General features: G+C 43.9%; 1 protein-coding gene across 1 annotated transcript in view; it reads right to left on the bottom strand.

Moving 5' to 3' along the window:
• Nucleotides 1–20,535, bottom strand: part of LOC132580418 (tetraspanin-15-like) — a 156,993-nt gene that overhangs the window by 108,682 nt on the left and 27,776 nt on the right. The window contains exon 2 of the mRNA XM_060251207.1: nucleotides 17,480–17,665. Coding sequence (XP_060107190.1) covers nucleotides 17,480–17,665 — 186 coding nt within the window. The remainder of the gene's footprint in view (nucleotides 1–17,479; nucleotides 17,666–20,535) is intronic.

The raw sequence follows: 20,535 nt of genomic DNA, 5'->3' as shown, positions 1-20,535 counted from the left end.
TCTAGAACACTGTCCCTACTTGGTGACATCACTGCATCGATGGCAACGTCATGACATCACTGGACAGCCCCCCTCCTGCAACCAGTAAGTCAACCTAGCCACACTCCAACTAAAACTATATCTTCTCAAGCGTAGAAGGCAAGAGTACCTCATCTATTTAAAAACTGTGCAAGGCTGCCTTCTTGTCCTTACAGTTGACACCCTGCCTGATGCCTGATTGCCCAAAACACTATTACAATGCTTACAAATGCTGGGGCATGTGCCAAGTCTGGAGAAGAGACCTTTCTGTGGCTTTTAAGTTCCTTCTCTGCTTTCTTCTGGTTGTTAAACTTGAAATGAAAGATCAAATTATGCAAATACAGACATTTGTATGACTGGTGGATATGCCTTTTCTGTCCTATGAAAGACAGAATCACAAGATGTCGGTCTCTTTGTATTATATCTCTTTCCCTCTAAAAAGAAAGGTTTTGCCCAGCCTTCTCAAGGCTTACTAGGCTTGCCAGCTCTTGAAGCCAAAAATTCTGGCACTGGCGTAGGGCTGCCCGGTCTTTCACTCCAGTGAGAGACTTAATCCAGATGGCCAGCCCCCATCCCCTGCCATTGCTTGGTAGGGCAGGGCGGGGAGGAAACGAGGAGAAATCACCATCACACCACTGCAGGTATGAACCTGCAAATGACATCATTGTGAAGAAGAAGATGACGATGATATTGGATTTATATCCCGCCCTCCACTACGAAGAGTCTCAGAGCGGCTCACAATCTCCTTTACCTTCCTCCCCCACAACAGACACCCTGTGAGGTGGGTGGGGCTGGAGAGGGCTCTCACAGCAGCTGCCCTTTCAAGGACAACCTCTGCCAGAGCTATGGCTGACCCAAGGCCATGCTAGCAGGTGCAAGTGGAGGAGTGGGGAATCAAACCCGGTTCTCCCAGATAAGAGTCCGCACACTTAACCACTACACCAAACTGGCACTTGTGCCAAGTGACGCTCCAGAATTCCACTGTAAATCTGTGGTTTTACCATAGAGTTTCAAGTGGAATCCTAGAACATCATCCCAACATGACAGCATTGCTTCCAGGTTCACACTGGCAGTGAGATTGCACCACTGGAGCAACAGCAATCTATAGGCTCCCAGCTCAATTATCTCCTACCAAGGGTACAACCCAGGGCACTTTTTTGGCCTATTTGTGATCTGAGTGGCCCAGGTATTTTTTTTCCAAAGGTGGCAGAGGCAAACACCCCACCTCACTCCTTCCCTTTTTTTCAACAAGCCAGGAGAAAAATCACAGTGAAACTGAAGGGATAGTGAAAATATGGCAAAACAAAAACAAAAAACACATGCAGATTTCAAAGCTACCTTGTTCAAACCCTCTCCTCCTTTTTTTGGTTGAGTCAATTGGTCTCTTTAGGTTGCCTTGCAGATTTGTTTGCAAACAATTTTGAGAGCACTTACCAGACTGGGGCAGCAGTTTCCACCATGGAAACTGCTCCACTTGAGAGTTCCAGAATGGCCCCTAAGTATTCAAGCACCTTCCCCTTCACTATAGCCAAAAGGCAGCTAGTCCAAGTGTACTCATAACCATATAGCATTTAGTGCTAGCTACTGGTTAGAACTTCCAAGGGATGGACTCATAGCTCTTCCTCTCTAAAGTTAATGCCAGCAGTCCTCAGACCCCAACACCACCACCACCACCACCACCTAGGAGACTAGAGTGAGAAAAACTGCCATTGCATCAACAGTGTGACCTCATTCTAAGGGAAACTCAGAAAAACCATAAAAGTTTCCACTGAATCCTAGAGCAGCATGATGTCACTTGCACGTTCACCCTAGAAATTGCATCACGGTGTTCATAAAATGGTATCCCCCTGCCCCCAGTCTCCCACTTGGTGCCAACAGCTGTCTGGCAACCCTATTCCTCTGTTTGAACCTTAGAAAGAAACAGGCTTAATTAGGTCATGTAGGTTCTCCCATATGGTGCACATCTTTTTCATTTGAGTAGGGGTCCTGTTCAAAAAGTCTTTTTCCCCTTTAAAAGGGGAACATCCATCCCACCCCCTTTCATTCTTGATAGAAGGCAATCTTGGGGAAGAAAAACATTCAAAATGGTTCATGTGACTATTCCCTCCCTTTTTTGAGTCCAGTGTCACCTTTAAGACCAACAAAGTGCCACTGGACTCAAACTTTGTTCTGCTGCTTCAGATCAACACAGCTACCCACCTGAATCTATTCTCCCTTGTATGGTTTAAATTGGGTTGGCCAAGAAGAATTAATTTCTAAAGCTTTCCTCGAAGTATCTTCACCACATCAAACACCCTGCAATGGAAGGGGAAACCGGCATTGATTTCCTCTTCCAAACAATTCATTACGTTTATCGACAGCCATCAGGTTTCACAATCTGGAAGCAAGGACTAGGATCTTGTTGAGAGGCATGGAATTGTGTTCAGCAGAGCACTGACCTTGAACAAACACACAAAATGTCCAGGTCTTACATAATAGGATCTGTCATTTGAAAGCAGAAGAAAGTTCAGCAGAACGCATCTGGTGTGCAGACCAGGTCATGCACTGGTGCCTCATTCAAATGCTCCTTCTGAAGACACTAGGGAGGATGGGGGCTAGGTATACTCCAGACATCATCCCACTAGCTTGAAAACCATGACTCTGTCAAGGAACCCAGGGAAATAACTTTTCATAAGAGTGCTGTGACTCATGTTAAAGAGTCTGAGGCACAGAACAGCTCTTAAACAGAACAAAGTTCCAATCCAGCGGCACCTTTAAGACTAACAAAGTCTTATTTAAGGCACAAGCTTTAATGTGCATGCACACTTCTTCAGAGTGTTCACAGTGTACATGCACATGAAAGCTCACACCTTGAATAAAATTTTGTTGGTCTCAAAGGTGTCACTAGACTTGAACTTTGTTCTGCTGCTTCAGACCAACATGGGTACCCACCTGAAGCTCTCAGACCATTAGACTAGGCCTGTTTTGTAAGATAGACCCACCCCCCCAGAGGAAACTCCCCTGAACACACTCACTGACCCCTGAGGTTGGCAAGAGAAAAAAACTAACCTGCAGAACTTTGTATGGGCTCAGCATTTAGGGTTGCTTCCAGGTTGTGAAGCTCCAGGTGGTAGCTGGAGATCTCCCACTGTTACAACTGATCTCCAGGCAACAGAGATCAATTCAGCTGGAGGAAATCTATGGCACTATAGACCACTGAAGTCCCTCCTCTCCCCAAACCCACCCTCCAGCTCCACCCCCAAATCTCCAGGTATTTCCCAACCTGGAGCTAGTAACCCTACTAGAACTCTCACTTAAAATGGGCTGCCAGCCCTGAAAAGCAGCTATATATGCTGAGGATGCCAGAGCCTGGTAGCCTAGGCCCATATTACACCAGGGTACAACTAAGCATGTGCTCGACCTGCAGAAAGTCTTATGCATATTTTCTCCTATTCCACAGTCTCTCTGTTGGTTCTTGGGTTTAATTCAAGTTACTGGTCACCACGTACAAGGCTCTTCATGGACTAGGACCCATGTATCTACAGGACTGCCGCTCCCTATAGGCTCCATTGTGACAGCTTTGATAATCAGAGTCAAGCCTTCTGAAGGTGCCACCCTGAAAAGGATCAACAGCTTCCCATACATGAGCTCTCTCTTTTCTTCATCACCCTAAGGGTAACAATGCCTAAGGAAGATTATCGGGTGTTCAAAAATGTCTGACTGTAGAACAAAACACCATAATTGGAAGAAGAGGCAGGTTCTTTGTTTTTGCAGCCCTGCATCTTATCCTGCATCAAAGGCAATAGAAGTCTATTCATAGTGTGGTCTATTGGGTAGGTCTTTGGCTCGGAAACTTGGATTGCTTTCCAACAGCAGATAACAGGGCAACCCACCATTCTGAAAGTCACCTGCCTCAATAAGCAAGAATAAACAAACTTTTTAAAACCAACTCTCTTCTTCAAGGACAGCAGCGTGGAATATATGATCCCCCCCACACACACACACACACTTCCATTTTACCTTTACAGCAGCAAGTTTCGTGAGTGGGTTGAGCAGGAAGAGAGTGACTGGCTCAGTGTCTCCCAGTAAGGTTTAAGGCACATCTGAAGTCAGGCCTCCTGCTCATAGTCAGCTGCTCTGACCACACTGGCTCCAGAGACTCCTAGATATCCAGGACCACATGCATTCCAACCTTATTAAAAATTAAAATTCTATATAAATTATAAAATTAACTAAGCATGCTGTTTTGCCTTTCATACTTTATTCTGGTTTTGCAAGTTCTGAAAAAGGACTCTGCATTGCTCATTTCTTTCTACTGAAAGTCCAGTTCAGTGTCCCCCTAGCTTCTTAGATTCAGCAAGCATTGCCCTGCCCCTTTCAAGGGCTAGACATTTGTTTTATTTCTGTGAAATCTAAATCTTGAAATCTTTCTCCCATGTACATGTCAAGAAAATATGATATTTAAATGGGGATTCATATTATGCACAAGCACATTTTGTATTTGACTTCAAATGGTAGCACCATGTGAATGGGCTTCGAACCATGCCAAGTACTGGCGAAGGCCGTCTCCAGTAATCTGCCTCGCTTCTTACAACTGTTGCTGCCCCCAGTAATCCACCTTACTTCTTACAACTGTTGCCAGCAGCAGCAAAGCTGGTTACGGAAAGTATCTGCACAGTATGCTCCAGAAAGTATCTGTACAACATTTCCCTGTCCTTCAGAAACTTCATGTTTATTCAGGCCAGTGGATCAAAAGTGACTGGAGCAGTAATGAAGCTAATTTAGCACTTATAGTGGGAGAGGCACCCTCATCATAACTGAGTCCCAGTTGCACCACCTTATCACAAAAAAGAGGCACACTTATATTAAAACTCAATGGGAAGAGCTATACCATGCTACTACCTTAAAAAATTCTAAGAAGTTCTGGGCCATAGTCTCAGGTGCATTCCGGCCCGATGACCCATCTATGTCTGCCATTTCCTCTTATGTTTGGTTTCAGCACTTCTCAGTTCTGTTCCATCAAGATCTAACTTGTGCTGAACCATCTGATTTTCCTCTAGCCAATTTACCTGACTGGTCTCCTGTCCCTCCAGAGGAAAAAAACCGAATTAATTACACAACTGAAATTAGGAAAGGCTCCTGGCCCGGATGCCATTTCCTCCGAAATCTTAAAATTAGACCCAGACTGGTGGGCTTCCCCCCTTGCATCTCTGTTTACAATTGTAGATCAAACTGGCATAATTCCCTTGGCATGGTTGAATGCAATAGTTGTCCCACTATACAAGGTGATCACACTAACCCTGCCAATTACAGGCCGATTAGCCTACTCTCCATCATTGGCAAGCTTTACTCCAAACATCTATTAGTCAAGCACAATCTCTGGATGTAGCAGGAAAAAATTCTAGGCCCTGAACAGTTGGGCTTCTGCAAAGGGAAGACCACTTTAGACCACTGCATTACCCTATCCCATCTAGTCAATTGTGCATAATAACCAGAAATTATTTGTTGCTTTTTTAGATTTAAAAGGCACATTTGATTCAGTTGACAGAGACCTCCTCTGGATAAAAGACTCCTTATGCTTATTAAGAGATTACACACTTCTACCACCTGCCAGATCAAATGCTCATTAGCAGGCAACCTAACATCGAAGATTGCTGCCAATAAGGGTGTCAAACAGGGTTGCATTTTGGCTCCCTTTTTATTCAATCTCTTCCTTAATGACCTGGCTATTCAGTTGTCTGGTCCTGAGTGCTATAGTTCAAAACTTGGTGCACTACATGTACCCTTGTTACTTTATGCCGACTATACGGTGCTGTTGTCCTGCTCTAGAGTGGGTTTAAGACGTCTATTGTCCCATCGTGTTCTGTATTTTACTAGTAATAAGCTCCAGCTCAATTATGAGTAGTCCAAAATCTTAGTTTTCTCAAAAAAGTGGAGACTTTACAAATGGGTTATTGATGGTAAAGAGATAGAGCAAGTCAAGTTTTTTTAAATACTTAGGTGTTCATTTTCAATATAATGTGACTTGATCTACCCATCGCAAGTATGCAGTGAAGATAGCTAACATCAGTACATCTGCCATAGCTCGCTTTTTTATGGCAGAGGTAACCAATTTGTGCCAACTGCCATAAAAATATTCAAAGCCAAAGTGATTCACAACTTGCTGTATGGCATCCCTATCTGGATTGGATCTTATGAAGGTGCTATCGAACATATCCAGTCCAAGTTCTTGTGTAAAATTCTGGGCATGCCAAAATGTGTCCCATATGCAGTTATCTGCTTAGAAACTGGCATGTCTTTAATGGTTACTAGTGCATGGCTCATGACCTTCAAATTCTGGCTACGCTTGCACTACAACTCTGAACCGGGGATCTATATCTCTCAAATGCTCTCTGAATTTAATTTGTCAAATTGGTCAGCACAAATTGAGAGAAAAATAAAAGCAATGGGTTTATCCCTAGAACTATTATCCATGCTGTCCTTCACCACCGCAGTCCAACAAATTAAAAACAGGTTGCTAGATATTAAGCGCCAAGACCTATACAGTCCGGCTAAGAAAACTTGTCCCCCACTGAGTTTTGAGTTCTCTTAGTATTGGGAAAATGGCCTCATATCTATCCGTCTTGCATGTGCCACAGCAGCGTAGAGCTTTTTCCCTTGCCAGATGCAATGCCATGCCCTGTGCCATTTTTTATAGCAGATTTAACAAGACAGCCTAATCAGTCAGATACTGTCTCTGTAAGCAAAAATGTGTGGAGTCAGTTACTCATATTCTTCTTTATTGTAATTTGCATACAGAACTTCATCACAAGTATTTACATCCTCTTTTAGTTAGCATGGTTGATTGTTCTGATGCCCTTAAGGTCTATAATCTTTTGAAAGATACTTCATCTAGTGTCACTGAGAAAGTGGCTAAATTTCTTTATTCTGTTTTAAAGGCACGTCAGAGGATCTCATAGAAATAGTTTATGTTTATGCTTTTCCTGATGTATATGTATGCAACCGTTCCATTTTATCTTTTATTTAAACCAATTTGCTCTGATATATACATCTATATATTTTATGCCAATAAAGGCTGACTTGAACTTGACTTGACAACTGAGTCCTAGCTGGATAATGGGAAACCCCTGATAAACTCTAATCCAGCAGTTTCCCTTTAAAGTTACTCTCTGGCATTCTTTGGTTAAAGAACTGTGGCTTTCTGGCCAGCAGCAAAGCAACCTAGAAGACTGAAATGATACTCCCCGCTCCCCAGCTTCTGGCTGTTGCCTCAATTGATGTTAGTCATTTTGGATAGATACTAACTTTGTTTCCTGTGTAGATGGCAGAAGGGTATTCTTGTCGCATGTGGGACTAAGCAGGCGAAAAAGCCATTAATGGCCATGATTTGGGGATGATAAGCTGTGGAGCTACAGTCACAAGTCCAACATGAATTACTGAATTCACACATACACCTTTCCCTTGTGTATGAAAAATAAGGGGAAAAAACATTTTTACATGTGTTTGTATTGTTTTTAGAAAGGATGGAGCAAGCCAACGGCCATACTGAAAGAATGATATGAGAACTATGTGTTGATTCCTCCCACCTTACAAAGCATGCTTGATTTCAGTCTAACCCTAGTCTTCAACCCACCCTAGTCTTGCCTGGTAGGAAGGGGAAGACTGCACCTGCCACAAGATCATATCCTTCCCGCTGACCTGGATAATCCCGGCAAGCCTTGTGAGATCTCAGAAGCTAAGCAGGGCTGACTCTGGCAAATACTTGTACAGGAGACCTCCTTGGGATGGCAGGAGGCAGAGGCAGGCTTTATTCAGCCACTTCTCTGAATATCCTCCAGGCCCCCAGTAGGGATCAGTCACCAGAGGTTGTCATGACCTCCAGGTATGCACACACACTCACACATGCACATATAAGTACACAAAACAACAAAAGATCATATCCTCCCCTGGAGCTCTATACTCTCCAATACAGTTATTCCATATCACCTAGAGCTCCATAAAGAGAACATGTTTCACATTTCCTTGCTTAGGAAGCCAGATGTGTCAGGATTCTAGGTTCTTCCATTTTTGTAGGCCTTCTATATCAATATGTTGAGCCTCACTCTTGCCTTATCTGTGCTCCAGCACTGTGCATTGCATAGGAAGATCAAAAACAATCAGCTAGCTTCTTGCAGGGAACCTTTTCTAACATTACTGAACTTCTCATTCACAAACTCTGTATATTTCTGGGATTCCCCAGAACATCATTTTCCAGCCCTGTTTTCCAACCCTGGCCACTGTCCTGTTAACTGCGTGGAACCAACGGCTCACAACACACTGGACCTAAGATGGTAAGAAGCAGAACTGGCTTCTCTGCAAGCTTGCCACAATTAATCTGCAAGCTGAACTGGTATTCCATTTTTAATCCTACATCACACAGACAGGGAAATCAACCAACCTTTGCCAATTCAACTATTGAGAAGGCAAGCATGTCCCATTGAAGTCATAAATGAAATCATACCTAGAATTATGGTACAATTCTTCCCAGTTCTCTCATTGACCCACTGCGCTCACACATTACGACAATGGGGTGGGACGGTGGGACGGTGGGACGGTGGCTCAGTGGTAGAGCATCTGCTTGGGAAGCAGAAGGTCCCAGGTTCAATCCCCGGCATCTCCAAAAAAGGGTCCAGGCAAAAAGGTGTGAAAAACCTCCGCTTGAGACCCTGGAGAGCCGCTGCCAGTCTGAGAAGACGATACTGACTTTGATGGACCAAGGGTCTGATTCAGTAGAAGGCAGCTTCATATGTTCAATGAGGAAGAGTCGTTTTACTACCCACATCTTTTATTCCCTGGCTTGATTTGACTGCATGTTTATCGCATCCCTGACATGAAATGGATACTGCTCTCCATCTGCTGTGATCAGATGCTGCAAGCCTGTAACTGCCAGCATAAAAATGAACTGGAAGCAAGGAGGAGGCCCTGATTTTGAGGCCTTATTGCTTATCACCTGCAAAGCAAATTAACTCACAATGCAAAAAGTGAGCCAAATGCTCAAGCTAAAAATCAAACAAATTATGAGCACACTGAAGTCACTCCAAAATTCCTGAGCTTAATGAACTAATAAATATCCTGGGGACACCACCTGTGCTTTCATGTTCTTGCAATAAGCCATTCCAGTGGCTTAAGGGCTGGGGGAACATGCTTGGCTCTGCATCAGACTCTAGCAGGAACTACTCTGCATGAAAATACTAAAGGAACCTTTGTAAGGAAAAGATAGAATTCAAATATTACCTGCCAGACACTTCCCTGGCTGTTTTTTCTTCCTAAAGAGTGCTCCAAATCTGCGGGAAACCCAAAGAAAGCAGAGGAAAGGGCCACAAGCTGCCCCTCCCCTCATCTGGGCGAGGCAAGGGTTGTTAGCTCCGAGTTGGGAAATATCAGGAGATTTATGGTAGGATGAAGCCTCAGGAGAGCAGGGTTTGGGGTGGCGAGGGACCTCAGCGGGGTATGATGGCATAAAGTCCACCCTTCAAAAGAGCCTTTTGCTCCAGGGGAACCGCTCTTAGTTGCCTGGAGATCAACTGTAATAGAAGGTCTCCAGGCACCACCTGGAAACTGGTAACCCTAGGCCCTCCACCTGCCAGCATAATGCACAGTTCTACCCTTCGCCTTTGATCCAGCCCAAAGGAAGCCAAGCTGGTAGCAAACCGGGTATAACAGAGCTACATGAAAGAGCGCTTGAAATTTAGGGTTGCCAGCTCTGTGTTCAGAAATTCCTGGAAATTTGGGGGTGGAGCCTGAGGACAACAGAGTTTGGGGAGGGGAGGGACCTCAGCAGGGTACAGTGTCATAGAGCCTACCCTCCAAGGCAGCCATTTTCTCCAGGGGAAGTGATCTCTGTAGTCTGGAGATCAACCATAATTCTGGGGTGTATCTAGGCCCCACCTGGTGGTTGGCAACCCTAAATGTTTCCCTGGTGTGTGTGTTTTTTTTTTAAGTTAGTATGTTTGGAGAAAGATTCAGGCTGTTGTTTGGGAGAAATTGCTTGCTTGGTAGAATTATGCATTCTAGACCCAGCTACAGCCTGAAATGGATTTGATTTACCTCCTGACTTCAGTTATACAGGGCCAGAGTAGTAAATGATAGCTTCATCCTATTGAGATCCATTGACTCTAACAGGGCATGGACCTGAATAAAAATGCTTCAAACTACACATCTTTCAAGGCCCTCTCTTTCAGCACTGTATGTGACCTCTTATGTGAAACCAGCTGTTTCTGCAGCCCCATGAAATCATGCTGCAAACTCCAAGCACAGAAATACCTGGAAATTTGAGGGTGGACTTTAGGGGAGATGAAGAACTCAGTAGGATATAATGCCACAGAAACCTCCTTCCAAATCTGCCATTTACTCCAGGAAATGTGTGTGTGGGGGGTGGGGGGAGGGAGTTCTAGTATCTGTACAGCCAGGTGATCAACTGTAATTCCATGGGATCTCCAGGTCCTACATGGAGGTTGGCAACCATACTATGAAACCAATTGGATTTGCAGTCCAGATATAGTCCTGCTTTTGGATGGCTTAGGTCTATGACCAAGGCCCTTTTGTGGTGGCATAAGGTGATATGCTGGTGCCAAGCTGCAATAACACCACCAGCCCCAGTGGCAATACAGAAATGAGGGGAGCTCAGGGCCCCCTCCCCCCCTTTTTTGTCATAGTCACAGCTAACTTATGTCAACCCCATATTCTCAAAGCAAGAGACATTCAGAGGTGGTATGTCATTGCTTGCCCCAGCATCACAACTTTCTTAGCAATCTCTGAAATTGGGCTAGGTCCTTCAGGCCATAGCACCAGCACAGTTCTATGGCACTAAACCTGATAAATCTAGAACCATCATAAACACCAAGAGAATGAAAAGTACAGAATGAAAAGTTCTCCCTCCTGTCTCCCATCTGGTACTGAAGCTGCTTAGGATGCTAACTACCTCTGCAGCCAATCACAGCTCTGAAAAGCAGTTTACCCATCCCATCCAGGATACCTATAGCTCAGAATTCAGGGAACACTGTCTAGTTTGTACTTAATTCCTTAGCTGTTTGCTGCTTAAGAAAAATGGTTTCTCACATACTGCAAGTTTTCATCATTTTTAAATTATGTTGCTAGTTGCTCCAGGAACCAGTTGGTTTTTGTTTCTTAAAAAAAAACCCAACTCCTGTTCCAGTACAGGGTTACCTATTGCACAGTACACCCTGATATGCACCACTGCTTGGGTCTAAAATATCCAGCTAGATACCCCCATCCCCCAAAACAATTTCAGCTGGTCCCAGGAAAAATCTATACAAAACTGCACAATTTGGCATAAAGCAGCACTGCAGAAATTATGTATATCCAAACTAGGCTACAAAAGACTGGCTTAGAAAATGGCTTGGCATGTTTTGAGCTTATTCCTCATTTCCAAGTGTACAATACACATATTAAGATGAATTCGTAACTCCTATTGTCACTTTGTACAATACAGTCAATATGATGTACATACCACACAGTTCAAAGGCAACACATTCACATGAGTTACTTTTAGAACAACTCCCTACTGAATGAAGGTGTGCAAGATTTAAAGAAGAATTGTATACAATTAAACAAAGGGATCTTAATGAGCATCTTTATATTTCTTGGCAGGATCCTCAAAAGGCAGCCTGGTGTCATTCTCTAAGAATAAAGGCAGTCTTCTTTGGATAGTTTCTTCTTGTTCTGCTGCAGAGGTAGCTCAGTAGAAATGGCATGTCCACCTTGATTCAGGATCAAGAATGCAAGACAAGGAAAAGCAGCAATTTCAGCAACTAAAAGCATAGTAATATAATGACTTCTTTTAGCACATAAGAAAGTGCGAAGTTAGGCAGCAAGAGTAAGGCAAGAAAGCCTGGCTGCAACTTTGTCACTTAAAAAGGACAGGGCTGGGGGTTGATCTAGAAGGGAGAAATGAGGGATAGAAGGCTCAGTTCTCTGCCTGCCAGTTTTCTTATGCAGCCCCACAGGTACACTTGAAGTTTGTCTGGAAACCCAAGCTGGATGAAAAGCAGCTGGAGGAAGTCCATGAGTTAAAGAATAGCCATCCTACTAATTCTCCTTTGCAAACCACATCCCCATGTTCTGTGCCTAGGGTAGCAAACTTCCAGGTGGTGACTGGAGATCTCCCAGAAATAAAACTGATCTCCAGCTGACAGAGATCAATTCCCCTGGAGAAAATGGTTGCTTTGTAGGGTTGCCAGCCCCCCCCCCGTCTGAGCAGGAGTTCCCCTGCTTTTGCAGGCTCCTCCCTGTCATCAGCCAGCCTCAAAACATGGTGTGATGATGTCACCTGGAAGAGCCACCATCATGCTGCTGACATTCTGGGTTTTGGGCAAAACTCTATGGAAAAATTGGGCTCAAACCATAGAATTGTGTTCAAAAACTAGAACATCACTACACAACATCAATGGCACAATGGCATCACATCTGGGTGACATCACTTCATGCACACAGCAGAAGCTCCCAGAAAGGCCCATTGATTTCCACCACTGGCAAAAAAGTAAGACCTGGCAACCTGACTGCTTTGGAAGGTGCACAGTTCAACATTATATGTTGTTCAGGTTATGCCCACAGGTCTTTGAAAGCAACTAAGGAAGAATCTGTGCCGACTTTCATCAAGAACCCCCTTGGATCCAGACACCAGTTAATGAGACTGAGTAATAATAATAATAACCTGGCTTTATTACACCATCATATTCAATGTATTCTGGAGAAAAAGGCCTCTCTCTGAAGTATCACAGTTCATCCATCAGGAAACGGGAACAATTATTGAAAGAGAATAGAACATCACTGAGCAACTGTCGGTGTGTTAACCAAGCTGTCGTGAAGCTGTCATCCCCAGCCCAGCACGATACAGGAAGTTTCATCTGCACAGACATCATATGCAGTTGGAATTGGCTGGAATTCCTTTACTGGGCTTGTCTGTCAGTAATAGTAATACTTTAAGATCCTCCAATTTTGGCACTCAGAAAATGTCTACATGGAACCAAAGTGGCTTTCCAAACCGCAAAGACCCAGAAGGGAAGGCAGAGGACAGTTCACATTTACTTGCCCACTATGTTTCAGATAAGATATACCTGGAAATTTGAGGGTGGAGCCTGGGAGGCTGGACTTTAAGGAAGGTGTAGGACCTCAGTAGGGTATAATGCCTCAGCAGTTCTGGTCTCAGTTTGGAACTGTTCTCTACCAAACTGTTTGTAGGAAATCTTCCACCATGGGTGTGAGGTATGGTTCTCAATAAGACTGCAAACCTCCAGGTGGAGCTTGGAGTTCTTCCAGAATTATAAGTGACCTCTAGACGGGGCAAATGGCAATGGTGCATGCTCCCATGTTTCCTTTGGAGGGGCTGTGGCTCAGTGGTAGAGTTCCAGGTACAATCCCTGACATCTCCAGTTGAAAGGACTAGGAAGAGAGCCACCATTAGTCTGACTAGATAGTACTAACTTTGAACCTATGACCTGATTCAGTAGAAGGCAGCTTTATGTGTTAAGCAACTTATGCCAATGCAGAACAAATACATTCTTCTGTAGGATACAACTGTCTTTGTTTTCATGTTGTGTAACTTTTGGGCAGCTGCCAGAGAATGAAGGCAGGAAAACTGTGCTCCATGCATGGGAATCCATATGCTTGTGGAAATTAGTCTGGATCCTTCCCAAGGCTTCTTTCTGTGTTCTGCACAAATATACCTTCCTGCTTTCTGCCCTTTATAACTGGTCTGCCACTCCCTACAAAGAACTCAGTGAGAAGCAATGACTGGTAGCAACTACTGGGCAGACCAGCACTTTGCATGAAATAGAAGGTAAATGTTTTGTGTTCTTTGATTGGTAGGCAGAGTAATACACATTTATAATTCATCAGACTACTGAGCCTGTTGCAGAGATCAGGTCATTCCTACGCATAAAACGGGAGTAAAAGGTCACTTGAATGGACCAGCGAATGACACTTAGGGTGCCCTGCTGCTTTCTCATCCTCCACATAATATGGCAACTATGTGATATTTCCCAGGTTTTTTTTCCTTTACAAAGATAAGCAGCAGAAAAGAGTAAGAGTTCAGCAGCACCTTAAAGATTAACAAAATCTGTGATAGGATATGAGCTTTCGTGAGTCACTGCTCACTTCTTCAGATAGGATAAGCAGCTTTTCATAAATCAGTCAGAAATTCAGTTTAAGATATTAAAGTTTAGATTTCATTTTAAACTGTTTTTAAAGGAATCTTATTATAGTTGAGACATCAACAATTTTTTTTAAAAAAAAACCCAATTCTTATCCACCCGAAACGTATGGAATGCCACCAGTGGAAAAGGCAATAGAGTGCATGGAGAGGCAACTGTCCCCACTGCAATCTTGCCATTCAATCTATGTCATGTTTTAAATTCTAGTGGAATCTGCTTCTCAGCTTTACACTTATGGTGCCTAGAACTGCTGAGCTGGATGGAGACCTATAAATCATCCAAGTCCAGTGGTTCCCAACTGTTTTGAGTATGAGGACCCCCTTTTAACACCAAACAGTTTCAAATACCCCAGTACTACAGCATCTGTTGACTGAAAAAATACATGATAAAAAAGATCAAAATGGCAATGCTAAGTGTGCATACAGATTTGCAGACCTCTTACAATAACTCCACAGCTCCCCAGGGGTCCCCAGCCCCCAGGTTAGGTACCATTGATTTAGTCCAACCCTCTGCTCATGGCTGGAAACCCAAAGCTAAAACATCCTTGACAAATGGCTGGTCTGCCCATCCTTTGCTTGAAAAGGCTACAAAGACCCTCCATGGTGTTGCCAGCTCTCCTCCCCTGGCCACCGGTGGTGGATAGTGGGGGTAGGGTTGCCAGATCCAGGTTGGGAAACTCATGGAGATTTAGAGATGGAATCTGGGAAACAATGCCACAGAGTCCACCCTCCAAAGCATCCATTTTCCTCCAGTGAAACTGATCTTTGTTGTCTAGAGATGGGCTGTAATTCCAGCAGATCCTCAGGTCCCACCTGGAGGCTAGCATCCCTAAATCCTCCCCTCTCCATGGAACTACTTCCAATGTCAAACTGCTCCCACTGTTAAAAAGTTTATTCTACTGTTCCTTAAGAAAAACCATTCTCCAGTAAATTAAGCCCCCTGGAGAAGCCAAGCACAAGTCTTTGACCTCTTCTTTGCAACAACCCTTCAGGCAGTGCAAGATTGTCAGTTTTCCTCCTGAGTCTCTTGTCTGGAGTAAATGTACACAATTCCTTCTATCTTTCCTCATAGGACTCATTTCCTCCAGACACCCGTCCATCATGTTTACCTGCCTCTGAATTTGTTACAATTTGTTTATGTCATTCCTAAAGGATTGGGACATTATACCTCAGATAGTAGGATTTGGCTAGTAGAAATAAGAGCATCCTTAATTCCACACACACAGACACATATCCCTCCCAACTCAATGGAATGCAATACCAGTTACCTTTGTCTTCATTTTCATTCTACCAAGCAGTAACTATTCAAAACCAAGACCTGTGCATCAAAGTCAACCACAATACTTTAAGGACCATTTGTCTGGCAACTTACATTTTGTGGCTGTATTCAGATATTATGAACACACTGCTATTTGCTCATTATGTGAATGAGCCTGAAATCCTAAACCTCACAGAGTCCTTCCTCCTTCTTCCTCCTCACATGTAGGTCAGGGCATGAGGACTTCCTGGATTCTGAAGTTCTAAACCACAACTTGTTCTGAAGCCTAAAATTCGGGCACTTTGACAAATTTCTTGCTCACAAATAAGGCACACAGATTTAAATATCACAACAAACTGTGGCTAGATCAAAGACTTCTTAGACTTGGAAGTCTTCACTCCAGCTCCATTTATCCATGGAAAATATAAGAACACATGAAACTGCCTTGAGTTAGACCACTAGTCTACCAAGGTCAACATCCTCTACTCTGACTGACAGGACTTCTCCAAGGTCTTGGATGGAGTTTGTCACATAATCTACTTCCTTATCATTTTAATGGAAGATGGCAGGGATTAAGCTTGAGACCTCCTGTATGCAAAGCAGATACCCTACCACTGAGCATCCGCCTTTCTCCCATAAAGAAACACTGCTAGATCAGATCAATGGTTCACTTTATCCAGCACCCTGTTCCCCAAGATGCCCCAGAAGATGAACAACCAGGGGACAGAGAATCCCCAGCAACTGCTGTTCAGAGGTTTATTACCTGTTTCACTTAGCCATTATGGCTACTGATCATGGACCTATGATCCATGCATTTGCCTAATCTCTTTCTGTGCTATGCTAGTGGTCATCACTGCATTCGGTGGCAGTGATTTCTGCAAGTTAATTATGCATTGAGAGTGAATGCTTCCTTTGTCTATCCTGAATCTACTGCCCATTAGAATTCTATTTGGGGAGAGAGAAAAATACTCTTTCTTCCATCTTTTACAGACCTCTACCATATCCCCTCTTAGCAGTCTTTTCTCTAAACCAGGGGTGTCAAACATGTGGCCCAGGGGCCAAATCAGGCCCCCAGAGGGCTCCTATCAGGCCCCCAAGCAACTGGCTCTTGTCTGCTTCCTTCTCCCTCTCTCTTGCTTCTTTCTGCATCTCAACTTGCTTTGCAAGGCTTGCTCAATTGCACAGGAGCTACAGAGCAAAACCTTGATTTTCTCCATTGGTTGAGGTTCCTCCCCCTTCTGGTCCCCTGGGGAGGGAGGGAAAGAGCCAGAGCTTCCTTTGCCCAGATCCTTTGAGGACCAGGATTTCAGGGGAAAAATACAAAGAAAGCACCTTTAAGACCAACAAGTGCTAATGTTTTAAGCATGTTTTATTTCAAGTTCGTTTTTTAAAAAAATCTTTAGTCATGTTTTTCTATGTCCCTATGTCCTTCATCTCTGCTACCTAATCTTAAATAGGTCCACACTGGCCTGGCCAGGTCTCATTTATGTCAGATCCAGCCCCTGTAAGAAATGAGTTCAACACCCCTGCCTAAACTAACAAGCCCCAAACCCCTTCGCCTCTCCTCACTGGGAAGCCGCTCCAGTCCCTTGGCAGCCTTTTTCTATGCCTTTTCCAGCTCTACATTGTATTTCAGAGGGAGTCAAACCATAAATAAATATTACTATCTTGGCTTTTAAAATGTTTCTATTCCTTTCCTAATCATCCCTAGCATATCAATAATTGTGTTAGGCAGACAGTGTGCAAGCTCAAGGATTTCAGGCCTGTTTGGGCTGTGAACAAATTATGGTTTTTTCACAACATCTGAATGCAGCCTCTATCTCTACACTGCAGGTTTCAGCTGCTGAAACAGTCATTTCTGCAGAAGAAAAGGAGATAGGCTTCTAATTTTCTGGCATCTCAAACTACAACTCCAAGGTTCTTTGGAGGAAGCAGAAACACTTAAACTGGTGGAAACTAATAGCGCATATAGACCGAGAAGGGACAAAAGAAGAGAATTAAACAAACAGCCTTACAGTTTTCAGCAGTGTCCTGTTGTCTCGGAGGGATCCCACCATTCCAATAAAGGAAACTGCAAACATAGTTGTGCCCAACAGGAGGAGGATCACGGCTGGAGCAAGGAAGAGGCCTTCCAAGGTCCGATGCTTCTGTCTTTCCACCTCCGCATAAATGCCGACACAGAGGATCACCAAGCCTATGATCTGCAAAGAGGTGGGGTGAGGGAGAGAGGTGGCCATGACATGAGCAAGCTTTGGAAAACTGGTCACCTGCACAGAAAGAATATTTTACTTTTGGGTGATTATTCGATGGTCACCCATCATAGACATATTTAAACAGCATCAATATACACACCCCTCTTTGACAAAGAGATTTGAAATGGCACAGCAAACCACCAGCCGGCTCCGGGCTCTGTCAGAGGTGGATTTGGTAGAGTCTTCTGAAAACAGACTTTGGAACTCAAAAAAATGACACTTCAATATACAAGCACTTTTTTGCACTAAGCACTTTATTGATTGAATTGATTTTCATATAAGGAAATACGTGCTGAGTTGTATAGGATACTTTGTAAAGAACTATCTTACCCTGTGAAAACATGAAGTGTATGTTGTATGTCAATATTATTTATTTAAATTTGGTTAAATTTGTTATATTTGTGATTCATCATATTCGTTACTGTATCACGGTGTTTTCCTGTTCTCATTCCAGTTGAGGGCAGAGGACCTCCTGTTTTCGCAGGCTCTTGCTCGTTGCTGGCCAGCTGGCTGACAGGAGAAAACTCCCCACCCCAACAGCAACATTGTTGGAAATAAAATGTGATGTGCCTGCATCACCTGGAAGTGACACAGGCACGTTGGTGACATCAGGAGGCAACACTCTGTTTTTTGGGCAAAATGGCTGATTTTACCATAGAGTTTTGCCCAAAAACCAGGGCATTGCCCCCAATGTCACCAATGTACCTATGTCACTTCCAGATGATGCAGGCACATCGCACGACATCACTTCCGGTGATGTGGGGACATCACACAAGGATACTTCCAGCTTCCGGAATGTCCCCCCATTCCCCTGCTGTCATCTTCAAGGGACCTGGCAACTCTATCACAGCCACCAGCAGCTCTCTAGAGCAGTGGCCCACTGGGAAACATCCCTGTAAGTTAAATGCCCAGTCTTCACCTGATTCTTACATTGACTCAATCACAGAGAAAAATGGGGGAAATACACAGAGAAGGGGGAGGAAGTTAGGAGAAAGGCATTAGGAAACATGTGGTGCGTGAGGAGTGTCTCTTGATGCATGCATGCACCCTGCCAAGCTTTTCTGCTCATAGCTTCCAACAGCATCATGTTTGTTCACTGGTGAATGTGGGCAGGACAGACAAGCCTGGGGTACTAGGAGAAAACATTACAGTGACTGAAAAATTGTGGTATTTAATTGGGAAGGAAAATAGTTTATGGAGCATATGCCATTACTTACACAGCTTGGGTTGCCAGCAGTGGCCAGTCCCTTTAACAGAGGCGTAATGGAATGCTACTTACCAGGTGATGTTATTTACTTTCAATGCCATGAAAAGCTTCAGTTTCCCATTTTCATACATTAAGCCTCTATTAAAAGGACAGGACATTTCTCCCAGATCTGTTGGGAACCCTACTTACAAGACAAGCCTGATTACTGAAAGACCTCAATCAGGTATCAAGAGGTGGCAGTAACAATGAGGTTAGAGAGACAACTGAAAACAAAATCAGCTCCTGTACTTTAGTGTTCAAAGCAGGAAGAAAAGCAGGAAGAAATTTACTACAAGACAAAGGGAAGGCAAGGTGTTACTGGTGGAAGATTTGGGATGTTATTTAAGGTGACAAGAAGGAAGGAAGTAGAGTTGACAACCTCCAGGTGGGGCCTGAAGAACTCCAGGAATTACAACTGTCCTCCAGAGCAGTGTTCCCTCTAAGCTGAGTTAGTGTGAGCTAGCTCAATTTTTTTAGCCTCCAGTTCACACATTTTTGTCTCAGCTCAGGAGAAATGGTCCCTGAGCAAACTAATTTATGCAGTAGCTCATAACTTTAATACCATTAGCTCACAAAATAGAATTTTTGCTCACAAGACTCCACAGCTTAGAGGAAGTATTGCTCCAGAGTACAGGAGTCAGTTTCGCTGGAGGAAATGGCTACTTTAGCGGGTAAACTCAGCAGCATTATACCACACTGAGGTCCCTCCCCTCCTGAAAATCCACCCTTCCCAAGCTCCACCCCCAAAGCTCTAGAAATTTCCCACCCCACACTTGGCACTCCTAGAAGTAAGGTAGAGTTTTATGCACAGAGCAGAATCCACCAGAATTTCTTTCACAAAAATTGAGCCAGATAGCAGAGCTCAGAGGAAGGCCTCACTCACATTAGATCCCATGGATGGGAGGGGGGTGGAGGTTGGAAAGTCCAGGCAAGCTTATGCTTTGATCAACATCAGACGCTTTCAGGGTCTGGGCTTTCATTCCCTGATTTGCATAACATACTGGAGCAACAAAGCTAAGCTCAGGGGGAAAAAATATGTTCATTGTTCCACTGAAGCTAGAAACAAGATTTATAGAAGGATGAAACAGAAGGTTAATGAAGTGAAACTTTCAAACTGGAAGGAACAAAGGACAGTTAATTAGTTATGGGAAGACTACTGTTGCTACTCTCATGCCTGGCATATCAACGTTGCTCCTCCTGCATCTCTGCCTGCGTTCTCAAAAGCAAGGCGGATGATGGCCCAGTTTTCTGCTGTGATAAACATCCCCTGGCTTGTTTCTGGATATTTCATGCTTCCACTTCTATCACCAAAAGGACAGCACTGTTTTTAGTCAACTTTTTCCTCAATTCTGATGGCAACATGCAGCTGTTCTTGTCATATTTCACCTAGACAAAAGATCCTGTCTGCCCTAATCCCCCCCTCAGCCAAATCTCAAATCACCTGTGTAAAAAAAAAAATGCGTTCTTCTTCTGTAAGAGAACCCTGTTTTAGCTAGGGTTGCCAGCTCTGGGTTGGGAAATACTTGGGAGCAATGTTCCCTCTAAGCTGAGTGTGAGTTAGCTCATGGTTTTT

The sequence above is a fragment of the Heteronotia binoei genome, chromosome 12, assembly GCF_032191835.1.
Source record: "Heteronotia binoei isolate CCM8104 ecotype False Entrance Well chromosome 12, APGP_CSIRO_Hbin_v1, whole genome shotgun sequence".
Lineage (NCBI taxonomy): Eukaryota > Metazoa > Chordata > Lepidosauria > Squamata > Gekkonidae > Heteronotia > Heteronotia binoei.
The sequence above is the reverse complement of the archived record's forward strand: the minus strand, read 5'-3'. Positions and strand labels throughout refer to the sequence as shown.